The 13,597-nt window shown below is 44.4% G+C and overlaps 1 protein-coding gene across 1 annotated transcript in view; it reads left to right on the top strand.

Annotated features, from left to right (window-relative positions):
- ACYP2 (acylphosphatase 2) overlaps positions 1-4,591 on the top strand; it is a 245,041-nt gene extending 240,450 nt beyond the window's left edge. Inside the window, exon 4 of the mRNA XM_075339343.1 lies at positions 370-4,591. Within this exon, the coding sequence (XP_075195458.1) occupies positions 370-484 (115 nt within the window). The 3' untranslated portion in view covers positions 485-4,591. The remainder of the gene's footprint in view (positions 1-369) is intronic.
- Positions 4,592-13,597: the final 9,006 nt, after the last annotated feature.

Genomic DNA, 13,597 nt, shown 5'->3' with positions numbered 1-13,597 from the left:
TACCTGCTTATCCATCAAGACACAAGCCAAGCTCAACCCCTAACAGGCCTCAACAGACCCTACCTTCCCTGAAGAACGCTGTCACACTCTGCACACGAAACGCGCGTTGGAAGGGGTCTGTTGGGGCTTTTGTGTCTAATTTGAATGTATACATGTTTTCCATCAATGTTTTTAAACTGGTATAATAAAAATCGATATACTTTATAGCCATTAAAGCTCTTGTTTTGTTCTTTTTTGATACATTGAATATGGAGTGGCTTCCCTTTAAGGGTATTTTCTGTATACTAAGTAATTAGGGGACAATGTGCAATATGAAAATCTTGATATATCCACTTATATTACATTGATGTTTTCTTTTTCTTTCTACAGGAAAGCCTGGCTGAGTAAAGTAGGAAGCCCCAGCTCGAGGATTGACCATACTGACTTTTCTAACGAGAAGGAAATTCCTAGTCTTCAATTCAAAGGATTCAGTACCACATACTAAGAAAGAAGATAAAATGACACAGGAGCATAACAAACATGCTTCACTGTAGTATATACATAACATGATTGCACTGTAATGTTTTGCTATTAACGCTCCAAAATTAACAAATTAAGTTCTTTAAATAATATTCAAGATTAAATGGTCACTGAACATTCAGGCATGGCTGGAGCTTCTATAGTAGCTGTATGCAGCTTTAGGCAATCTCAGCTTGTTAGTGTTCTCCTGCTGTGACCCCAGGTATCAGCAGTAATTTGTGTGACAATATGGGATTCGGATCAGGCAATTGTGACAGCCATATTAAAATCTTCCAGGACTTCTTCTGAAACCAAGCCATGGAGGACTTTAAGCTATACTTTAAATCAGGGGTTGGGAACCTATAGCTCGCGACCCAGATGTGGTTCTTTCTATGTCCGCATCTGGTTCGCAGACTAATCTTCCTTTTTGTAAGACGCACTTTGTTTTCCCCAGTTTTAAACTAGGGGAAAAATGGGGATGCGTCTTGCAAACCGCATATGACTTACCGGGGCGGCAGTGGTGGCACAGGGTTGGCGATACTGCGGGCACATTGGGGTGTCGAGGCGGCGAGCCCACAGCAGCCGACGGACTGCGGGCTGCTTTGAATCTCCTGCAATTGACGATATCGACTTCAAGAAAATAGCTGCGGAGACAGCGCGTATGCAGATAGGACTCCGCAGACATTTTCTTGAAGTCCATCGCATCGATCTGCGCACATGCTGCGGCCATTTTCTTGAAGTCGATCTTGTGAACTGCGGGACATTGAAAGCAGCCCACAGTCCGCCGGTGTAACACCTCACGAGCCCGCAGCAGTATTGCCCACCCCCCGCACACTGACCCTCCTGTGTCACAACACCTCCTCCTCCATGTTCGCAGCATCGCCTACCCTACCTCATGGGACCTTCTGAGCCTCTCCACCACCACTGCTCCTCCTTGGTATGGCTCTCACAGAATTATAGTTTAAAATATGTGAAGTTCATGGTTCTCTCAGCCAAAAAGGTTCCTGACCCCTGCTTTAAATCATCCTGTTGAAATGTCAATTCATGACCAATCATCAGCTTCCTCACAGGAGGCACCACATTTTCTCCAAGGATTTCCTGATAATTTAACCCATTTTGCCTTTAATATGCTTTAAGTGGGCTTTACACGCTACGATGTATCGTACGATATGTTGTCGGGGTCACGTTGTGACGCACATCCGGCATCGTTTGATACATCGTAGTGTGTGACAGCTACAAGTGACTGCGATCGAGCAATAATACTCACCTTATCGTTGCTCGTTTACACGTCGCTCATTTTCTAAAAAACGAACGTGCGGTTGTTCAATATCCTGAGGCAGCACACATCGCTCCGTGTGACACCCCGGGAACGATGAACTGCAGCTTACCTGCAGCCGGCGGCAATGCGGAAGGAAGGAGGTGGGCTGGATGTTTATGTCACGCTCATCTCCGCTTCGATTGGCCGGCCGCTGTGTGGCGTCGCAGTGACACCGAACGTCCCTCCCCCTTCAGGAAGTGGATGTTCGCCGCCCACAGCGAGGTCGTTTGGAAGGTAAATACGTGTGACAGGGGTTAGCAAAATTGTGTGACACGGGCATCAAATTGCCCGTGCCGCACAAACAATGGGGTCGGGTGTGATCACAAATGCGATCGCATGAGAAATTGGAACGTGTAAAGCAGCCTTTAGGTTTCCAGTGCCGGTGAAAGTAAAACAGCCCAAGAACATCACCGAACTACCACTATGCTTTACTGTAGACATCGAGCCACCACCATGCTTCACTGTAGGCATCATCGAGCCACCTCCATGTGTCACTACAGGCATCAAGCCACAACCATGCTTCACTGTAGGTAGGGTATCCTTTTCAGCGTATGCTTCAGTCTTCCTCCTCTAGACATATCACTGATCTATAGGTCCTAAAAGTTCCAGCTTTCTTTAATTGCTCTGCAAAACATAATCCCCAAACATCTGTGGCATAGTTATATGGTTTTAAGCATACTGAAGCCAACTTTATTATTGAGTTGCAGATTTGTACATCTTGGAGTTGGCAGTTTTAGCATGGAGAATTTCAGTTTTTAGTATGCTCCTTACTGTTTACTGTAAGATTTGTTCACATCTTGCTGCAGGTCATTAACATTCACTTGAGGGTTTTGACCACCTGTCTGCTCAAGAATCTGGTGGCAGCAGGTGATTGCTTCTTCTTTCTGCCACGTCCAGGTAGTGTAGCTGGTGTTCCTATAATGTTGATGCTGTGGACTATGCTTCCAATTGTATTACTAAAAACATTTAATATATTCTACCAACTTTTTGGATCACCTCTTGCTACGTGAAGAATATTAGGGCCCTTGAGGCCACTGGCCCTGAGGATTGGGATAAGATTCCTCAGGATACCTGCTAGAAGCTGATGTGCGGTCATGCTTCTTGTTTCCAGTAGGTCATAACAGAAATTTAGATAATAAATCTAATTTGCAATGTGGGCTGAAAAATTTTGATTGAAACTATATATGATCAGATTTCCTCAGTTTTAACATCAGCTAAAAAATACATCATGGGACAGGTTTATGTCAAATTTTCAGATTTTAAATGAAAAACTGTCTTTGTTTCCTATAGCAACCAATTACAAACCATTTACTTTGTAGCATTCATTTTTCAAGAGCAGAATGCAAAACAAACGTTGTGGTGTGATTGATTGCTATGTGTAACCAAGGCAGTTTTTCTTTTAGACAGTTTTATTAATATTCCCCATTCTCACCTATCTGGTCTACATGGTTTGTTGCAGAGACGACTGTTTTATGTAATCCTATAATCCAACACTTTTGCATGATGATTTCAATGCTATTCCCTTGTAGGCTCACCTCTGAATTCGTAGCGGTCATGGATGCCCGCTACAGTGCAGAACTACTAACAAGTAGTGATGACAGAGTAATAAAGAGCTCAGGTACTCGTTACTGGAGTCGAGAGGGTCCAATACTCGGATGGGCTCGATTCAAGTAACAAGTATAGTGAAGGACTATGGGGAACGCGAGAATTTTTCCAGCAAGCAGACCCTACTAAACGGCTGAGGAGACCGGAAAAATGCATGGGGAAGAGACCTGGACACATCTCTGACTCCCAGGTCGCTGCTGGGAAGTAAAAAATTAATAAAAAAGCATGTCACCTAATTTTTGATAACCAACCAAGGTAAAGTTGACCTGTCTGCTTTACCTCCTTGGTTCTAAAAATTAGAGAGGACACAACTTTTTTTTTTTTTACATCTATTTATAAATAAATCATTTTAAATAATGGTATGGAGTCCCCCCTATTTTTGATAACTAGCCAAGGTAAAGCAGGTTGTTTGGCCATCCCCAGCCTAAAAATAGATGCTTGTCTCTTACCAACCCCTGGGCTTTATGCCAGCTGACAATTCACAGTTGGCATCAACCAAAAAAATATTACTCTGATTGCCACGACACCGGGACAATCAGGAAGAGCCGGGGCGCAGCACTAGAACTAGTGAAACAAATGGATACGCCAATTCTAGGGAGGCTTCACGCTGCTATTTTTAGGCTGGGAAGGGCCCAATAACCATGGGAGATCCCAACCTGATAATACCAGCCTGCAGCTGTCTGCTTTACCTTGGCTGTTTATCAAAAATAAGAGGGGACCTCACGTTATTTTTTTAAATTATTTATTTATGTATTAAATCAAACCAGGCTAAAAACACCCTTTAGTGCCACATGACGATAGCATTACTGTGATTGGCAGGCAATCCCTACATGTTATGTGGCTGAAAATAAGTTGCGAAACATGCGGGGCAGGGACTTGAGCAAGTTGCGAAACATGCGGGGCAGGGACTTGAGCATAGTGCTTAAGCACTCATGAAACTAGGCTGAACAACCAGCGTGCTGAGCATACCAATGCTCTATAGCGCATTGAACAGTACCACGCATGCTCACTCATCACTACTAGCAAGAAGTCTGATGTGTGAATTTCCCTCTTGAATGTACATGTTTTATTGTGTCAATTGTTTTCTGTCAACATGTAAAAATTGACAACTATATACAGTATGTATAATATAAAAGTCTAGATCAAAATTATTAAATCACATCAACAGTTGACTTGTTGCAGTGCATTACCTGCCATTCATATCTTCATTGCTAATCTTTGTTGGTTTTTATTTTTTTCTTATAGGCAAATTATACAAATTGTCTCTCCAGTAAAGGAGACAAACTCTAGCACAGCGCCACCTATTGAGTCATATTGCAAAGGATTGTCGAAAATCCACTTGTGACTTTTAGGATCGCTACTTCCAATAGGTGGCGCTGTGCTAGAGTTTGTCTCCTTTACTGGAGAGACAATTTGAATATTTCCCAGAGGGGCATTGCAGCTATAAGTCCCCTTACCTGGCAGCCAGACTGGCTTGCAAAGTCTCCTTAAGGAGAATAGTGTTCCCCCGTGGTCCCCACATAGCTTTCTCATGAGCCAGATCAGACACCCCCATACTTTGCACTGACGAGGGGCAAGCACCCCGAAACACCGTGTCTGCAAATTGGGATTCTGATCTGGCTTATATATCCTGAGTCATATTGCAAAGGATTGTCGAAAATCCACTTGTGACTTTTAGGATCGCTACTTCCAATAGGTGGCGCTGTGCTAGAGTTTGTCTCCTTTACTGGAGAGACAATTTGAATATTTCCCAGAGGGGCATTGCAGCTATAAGTCCCCTTACCTGGCAGCCAGACTGGCTTGCAAAGTCTCCTTAAGGAGAATAGTGTTCCCCCGTAGGCAAATTATATAAAGTTTAATTTGTTTGCTGAGTCATAGGTTCTAATTAATAATTTGTGTCTTCTTATGTCACTTTTCTTTTAAGTCTTACGGGATTCATGCATTCTGGGGGTATTTTCATTAGATTTTATTCCATCAAAACGTATGCAATGTTTCACCCTACAAATGGGCCTTGAAAATCCCATTTCTATGGTGAAACGTTGCATATGTTTTTGTTGGAATGATATCTATGGAAAATACTCCTGGTATGCTGTCCGCTTTTTGGATGTTTTATGCCAGGTGAATCCACTGGACTGACTTGCATCCCACTTCCAGTGAAAGGACTTTACCATCTTCTTTGTTCATTTGGTCTTCATGGACTTTTTGTCTAATTGTTCTAAATAGTGCAGGGGTTCATGAATATTGTGTAAGTCAAAAAGTGTCTTCTTTAAGTGTCTTTAACCTTTTTAGCAACTCTTTATTGCAAAAAGTCGCCCATTCCACATGTTGCAAAGGTGCATAAAAAAAACTGGGGTACATAAAACCACTCCAGGAGGGGAGGGAAGTTTATTTGCGCCAAAAATTTGTGACTTTTGAAAAGTCACATATGATGAGTCAGATTGAAACGTCTCAAAACCCCTCCCACAATGGTGATCTAAATAAAATAACAAATGAACACATTAAAAAGTGAATTTAAAAAAGGCGCAAATTAATAGAAGAATGAGGTACAAGTGAAAAATAGTTTTAATACAAAAAAAAGCTAATAAAAAAAGGCCTAATTGTAAAAGTGAATCAGTCATGCAATTTCTTTATTTCATTAACAAAACAATATTTTAAATGTAAAATCTTATAAATTACACACGTGTGGCTGTTGAGTGAAATATTTGGGTTTTTTTATTACTCTCACCGTATTTTGATCTCCAGTCAGGTAAAACCAGCCAGCTGGGGGCTGGGATTCTCAGCATGGTAAGGCCCAAGTGTTCTGGGCCCCCCACGCTAAAAACTACAGCCCGCAGCCGCCCCTGGAAATGGTGCAATGTTTCTTAGCGCCATTTCCAGGCACTTTACGTGGCTCGTCCAGCGACCCTGATGGCGGTGGCACACAGGGTAATAAAGGAGTCAATACTGCTTTGTATTCTTAGCTGGTACTAAGCCCGAAATTTATGGTGTCACGCCAAACTAGACATGGCCACCATGAATTTCTAGTAAACAGTAAAAAAAAACACAACACATAGAAAACTTTTTTATGAGAAATAAAAAAAAAAACATTTAGAGACTCCATCTTTATTATAAAAAAACCTCCTTAGTCCGATGTTGTCTACATGGAGAGCAATGTCAGCTCTGCTTCTTCGCTCTGTACAGACACGCGTCTCTACGGAGCAAGAAACAGAGAGAACAATGTCAGCTCTGCTTCATCACTCTGTATAGACAGGCATCTTTGCAGAGCGAGAAGCAGGCTGACAGTGAGGGTATGATTCCACTTGCGTATGACTCCTGCAAGTCTGGAATTGGTATCACCCGGCACAGCGCACAGTCTCCTGACAGGAGCGTCTCAGCTGCATGGAAATACATGCAGCCGACCCGCTCCTGTCAGGAGAGTGTGCGCAGTGCCGGGTAATACAGATGTGAGACTTGCACAGTGACAGTCAAAGTTCAGTTGAGTCCATGGCTAAGTTATGGACTTGGATGAACCCTGACGTCACCGCGAACACGGCCATAAACAGCTGAAGACTGCTGAGTGACGAGCAGGGCAGTGAATACTGACGGAAGTTAACGATTGGACCCGGAAGCAGAAGCGGGGCGGGAGAAAGAGTCTGCAGGACGCGTTGTGGGATCTGTAAGTATAATGAAAATGTTTATTATTAACTATATTCTTTATTTTACAGCACCCACCGACTCATCCCATAACTGTAAAGTCCAAGCTCGGTGTTCAGACGCAAGTTCACATTATCTCCAACCATGAACATGGACTTTACAAAACGTTCAGGTGAGGCTACCAATCCCGAACATTGGGGGCTTCGCCCATCAATAATCAGGAGGGATGATAGAAGGGATAGGTCATCAATATCAGATCAGTGGGGTCTAACACCTGGCAACCCACCAATCTGCTGTTACAGATGAAGCTGCATTGTGCTCCTACTGTATATTCATTGTTTAGCAGTCACTGCAGGTATTTCCTATTCAATAGAACAGGAGCTGAAATACTATACACAGAAAGGAGCTGCATATTGCTAAGTTAATTAATTCCAGCACTAAGTCTCCAATGCTGCCCCAGTTTCTGCTATTGTCTGCAGTGCTGATGCAGCGCCCCACGGGGTAGGTGGTTAACCTACTCGTTGCCGGGCCTTTTCGGGTCGGGTCAGGCATTGTCATGGGTGGCCTTGCCCCGAGGCGTGTAGTAAACAGTGGGGAAAGCGGGGTAATTGGGGAAAGTTTGTCATGATGCCACCTGTGCTAATCAGAATCTGAGTCGGCAACTACGGTTCAAGATTCTTTTACTAACTGGTTCAAAGCTGCATCCAGGTGCTGGTCTCTGTCGTTGTGGGCTCCGGTCAATCCCAGGCAGGAAAAGGGGTCACCACTAATGTTTGAAGGAAGAGAGAAAGAGAATGTCCCTGGTCTAGGATGTTCGCCTCCACTATTAGATTCCCCGACAGAGCTCCCGCTCCAGTCCCTGGGCCTATTAAAAGTCCAAGAATTTCTGCAGTGTCTTGTCAGAACTATGGTCCCGACGGATCTCTCTGGTGAGAGTGTGTTTCGCTTATATCCCATGTGGACCCCGCCCCCCAGGTGGCTGGCTTCAGTGACCGGGGAAGTCCCATGTATCATGATGGCCAACCCTCTGCCTACCCTGAGCCATCCCACCATGTGGGAAGGCTCCTGAACTACAGTAAGGGCCAGAAATATTTGGACAGTGACACAAGTTTTGTTATTTTAGCTGTTTACAAAAACATGTTCAGAAATACAATTATATATATAATATGGGCTGAAAGTGCACACTCCCAGCTGCAATATGAGAGTTTTCACATCCAAATCGGAGAAAGGGTTTAGGAATCATAGCTCTGTAATGCATAGCCTCCTCTTTTTCAAGGGACCAAAAGTAATTGGACAAGGGACTCTAAGGGCTGCAATTCACTCTGAAGGCGTCTCCCTCGTTAACCTGTAATCAATGAAGTAGTTAAAAGGTCTGGGATTGATTACAGGTGTGTGGTTTTGCATTTGGAAGCTGTTGCTGTGACCAGGCAACATGCGGTCTAAGGAACTCTCAAATTGAGGTGAAGCAGAACATCCTGAGGCTGAAAAAAAAAGAAAAAATCCATCAGAGAGATAGCAGACATGCTTGGAGTAGCAAAATCAACAGTTGGGTACATTCTGAGAAAAAAGGAATTGACTGGTGAGCTTGGGAACTCAAAAAGGCCTGGGCGTCCACGGATGACAACAGTGGTGGATGATCGCCGCATACTTTCTTTGGTGAAGAAGAACCCGTTCACAACATCAACTGAAGTCCAGAACACTCTCAGTGAAGTAAGTGTATCTGTCTCTAAGTCAACAGTAAAGAGAAGACTCCATGAAAGTAAATACAAAGGGTTCACATCTAGATGCAAACCATTCATCAATTCCAAAAATAGACATGCCAGAGTTAAATTTGCTGAAAAACACCTCATGAAGCCAGCTCAGTTCTGGAAAAGTATTCTATGGACAGATGAGACAAAGATCAACCTGTACCAGAATGATGGGAAGAAAAAAGTTTGGAGAAGAAAGGGAACGGCACATGATCCAAGGCACACCACATCCTCTGTAAAACATGATGGAGGCAACGTGATGGCATGGGCATGCATGGCTTTCAATGGCACTGGGTCACTTGTGTTTATTGATGACATAACAGCAGACAAGAGTAGCCGGATTCATTCTGAAGTGTACCGGGATATACTTTCAGCCCAGATTCAGCCAAATGCCGCAAAGTTGATCGGACGGCGCTTCATAGTACAGATGGACAATGACCCCAAGCATACAGCCAAAGCTACCCAGGAGTTCATGAGTGCAAAAAAGTGGAACATTCTGCAATGGCCAAGTCAATCACCAGATCTTAACCCAATTGAGCATGCATTTCACTTGCTCAAATCCAGACTTAAGACGGAAAGACCCACAAACAAGGAAGACCTGAAGGCTGTGGCTGTAAAGGCCTGGCAAAGCATTAAGAAGGAGGAAACCCAGCGTTTGGTGATGTCCATGGGTTCCAGACTTAAGGCAGTGATTGCCTCCAAAGGATTCGCAACAAAATATTGAAAATAAAAATATTTTGTTTGGGTTTGGTTTATTTGTCCAATTACTTTTGACCTCCTAAAATGTGGAGTGTTTGTAAAGAAATGTGTACAATTCCTACAATTTCTATCAGATATTTTTGTTCAAACCTTCAAATTAAACGTTACAATCTGCACTTGAATTCTGTTGTAGAGGTTTCATTTCAAATCCAATGTGGTGGCATGCAGAGCCCAACTCGCGAAAATTGTGTCACTGTCCAAATATTTCTGGACCTAACTGTATATGTGTGTGTGAATTTGGAACATCCCCCTTACCTGAGATGGATACTGCACCTTAATTGAGGTGCAGTACCCTGTTTCGACCAGAGCCTCAGGGGTACCACACTGACATCCCATCGACAGCGCTGGAGCCAATCAATGAGCTCATCGGCTCTGGGCATTTGGTGTTATCTACATAGGCAAAGCCATTAAGCTCAATTATTGGCTGACATCACAGGGACAGCTGAGATCTTGACCTGGCAAAGGTGAGTAAAGCACTGGTTTGTTTTTTTTCTTATGTAACAAACTGTGCCTAGGCACACAACTCTACTGAAAATGGGAAAACTGGATAAGTATTTTAAAAATAACGAAAATATAAGGACCTGACACTATTTCAAAACCTCAACTATGTAGACAAGTAGCGCAAAGTGATGTGTGATTTCATTAAAGAACTGTCAGACATCCAAGAAATTTAGCACAGTTACAGCAAAAAGACACTCCTCCTCACATGTACCTTACAAAATGCTGGATGATACCGCTCGAATAATAAATTTAGGCAATCAGCACTCCAGTGTTCAGGCAGAGGATTAACACTGACAAATGCTGCATTTAGTCCTATTCATCTCCTGTATCAGTCATTGTTATGAGAGCACATTAGTCACCAGTCATCACTTTGTTTTTAAAGTGTCAGCAACCCATAGCCATCTCTTCGAGGGATAGTGTCATATATTGAGTAGGTTGTTCATTCGCATCTGTGGAGCCCTTGTCTGTACGTCTGGAAGCAATGAACCGAAGAAAACCAAGATCTTGACTTACAGCGTTAGGATTATTAGAAAAGATGAATTAGTCTTCTGATTGCAGTGGAATTATTATGACGTTTATGGGGTTCAAGAGTGAAAATCAAAGTATTAGGCTCAATTCACACAAATACAGTTCTCTCCACTGAGAAATATATTGGGTTTCTATCAGTATCCATATAAAACAGGGTTCGGACAGGAGCTCCGACAAAGCCCTGATGGAGCTGTTTTGTGCCTGTCTGATAAAGACTAATAATGCCAGGATAGCTCTGGAATAAGACATTGGATAGCCAATATCCAGGCATCATTTTATTCAGCTTCCTATGACCAATATGCCCAAAGAGACGAATTAGGAGGGTGGATCCGAGTCCCTTTAAGGTTACACACCGGTTTCCATTTTTACATCCATTATTCTTCACTTATGTCATTTCTTTTGCCTCTGTTTTACTTCTGTGTTGTATCAGTTTTTTCCCCTCATTATTATTATTCTTTTTCTTACATGAAAGCGGTCAAAACCTCTTTCTGTCTGTCTGAACTTTTTTAACCATTGGCTTTTAGCAATGAATCAGATGAAACATGGAACAGAAGTGAAAAGGATGTCTACTGCATTTCATCTGTCTTTAAAAGATCCCCATAGATCTTAATGGTGAAATCTGATCCGCAAAACAGATCTAAATAGGATATGCTGGGTCAGACATTGGATTCATGGATCATTTTTTGTGTGTATGGATCAACAAATAAGTTAAAATAGGTCATCAATATTTGATCATTAGGAGATCCCATCCCAACAGTCCAACCTATCAGCTGTTACCAACTCGGGTGGTGACTGCATGTAAATGGATTATGAAGCTAAAAAATCATTGCACCATAAAGTGTGTAGTGACCATTCCGGGGTACAACAGCTCAGTTCTTATTTACTTCAAAGGGAGCTGATCTGCAGTACCTGGGAATGACCACTACTCAGTGTATGGCTGTAGCGCCGGCTTCCCTAGTGCTCCGCGGCATCCTAGCACCATATTCCTGCTCCCTCCTCTTTTCTGCACAGCCATCATCGTGCTGGGTGGACCTCTGCTTACCTGCATGGCCACCCACGTGTCGCTGGCTGCCCATGTGTCGCGTGGTCCTCTGCACTCCCACATGGCCATCCTTGTGTTGCATGATCCTTGTGTTGCGTGGTCCTCAGAAGTTCTGCACCTGCCTGCACCAGTTCTGCCTGTTCCCTTCCAGACTGTGTTCTTTTTCTGCCTTGTTCATTCTGCCACCCCCTTTGTCCTGCCTGTGCCCATCCTGCCTGTGCCCATGCTGCCTGTCCTGTCCGTTACATGACCCCAGTCCTGCGGTCTTCCTTCTCCGCACAGCTGTCATAGTCTCGGTTACTGCCCTGGGAGTGGCACCTGGCGTTCTGCCTCGCCGCGGGTGCTTAGTTAAGCCTCTCCCACATAAGGATAAGCCCGGGTTCCCCCTATGGTCTAGTTGATCCACTCCTGCTCACCGCCCTCACCAGCGGTGAGCATTACAACAGAGATCTGTCAGCTCCGTTCTCTGTTCACATCTGGTGCTCCAACAGCACATCAGTGGGGATACTGGGTGTTGGCCAACCACCTGACCTCATCAGTATCTAAATGATGGACAACTCCTTTAAACTTTATCTAATATTAGTTGTGGGAGAGAGAAGCAATGACTACCTCAATCCAAAACCATAGAAATGAATACGTTGTTGTTCTACCCTAGGGCCAGCCATAGGATGGTGAGATGTCTTGAGCAACACCTGCCATTAACACCATAGACTGTCCAACTAATATAGTAGTACATTGCCAAAATTAAATTGTTGTAATGTAGCACCCACGGGGCAAGGGGTTAAACTTGTTACTCGTCACCGGGCTGGTGATGTCGGGTCTCGGGATGTCACGGGGGGCCCTGCCCAGTTTCGTGGCAATAAAGAGAGGGGGATGATGAAGGATGATTTGTTTCATGACGCCACCTGTGGTACGCGGCCAGGGATTAGCCACCGCTGCTGGTTATGTCCTCCGGGCCTGATGGTGTCGCAGCAAGGATGATCCTGCTCCCCACAGGTGGAGTGGGCCCCGCGTTGGTGATACGGGAGACGGTGGCCATTGGCGCCAAAGTGCAGGGCGACGGCAATAATGGAGTGACATGGCAATTGCGGTTCCAGGTCTTTTACTCAAAGTTCGTAGATTGCTCGGAGGCACCAGTCTCCGCTGCGATTAAGCTCCAGCCAATCCCGGGTAAATCAAAGGTCAGAACCGGTGTGGTAGTCTGTGGGCCCTTCCTCCTTGCGCTTTTTAGTGTGGATCCCCGTGACCTGAAGTGCTTGGGGACCCCGGTATAGTGTTAAAGTTCGTGTTCCGTCTGCAGGTGCTGTGGGTCCATGGTGGGGCCTGACTTAGATCATGACCCCGGACTCTATGTAGCACTGTGCTCCGGGAACTGTGGTGACCAGAGGGACATGCAATCCCCATGTCCTGCAGATTCTGGTGATCCAACGTGAAGTCTGTTCCCCCCTAGGGCTCTGCACTCTGATTAACGCCGGTTCCAAGGGAGCAATGAAGCTCTCCCCTTGTGAACCGTGTGTGACGGGGTATGCGACAGAGCAGTGAGGGACGCCAGGCCAAGGAACAATCCAAAGGGCTTTATTGGAACCCCAAAGATAAAGCACCAAACAAAAATAAATCCTTAAAGTCTGAAAGGAGTCCTCAACAAAACAAAAGATCCAGGGGCACCGCCTGGTATTCCGATGCCAGGGAAAATAGGGCAATGGTCCTTATATGAGTTCCTTGAGTCCAACAGGGGGAACAATAAAACACAATCCCAAGTGGCCACTGATCTCCAGTCTGTAACAGTCCATACACAGGCCCTAGGATCCAGCCTCAGCTATAGATCCTAGTGCTTCTCCAGCCGACATCCAACTAACATAACATGGGTCTCATTGTTCTTCTCTCTTGGGATCAGCTCTTTAGGTGGGCACACCTCCCCCTAGACATCTGATACATCAATGCACTTTAGACTCCTGGCTCTGTTCT

Source organism: Anomaloglossus baeobatrachus, chromosome 3 (genome assembly GCF_048569485.1).
Source record: "Anomaloglossus baeobatrachus isolate aAnoBae1 chromosome 3, aAnoBae1.hap1, whole genome shotgun sequence".
NCBI lineage: Eukaryota > Metazoa > Chordata > Amphibia > Anura > Aromobatidae > Anomaloglossus > Anomaloglossus baeobatrachus.
This window is presented reverse-complemented; position numbering and strand designations above follow the sequence as displayed.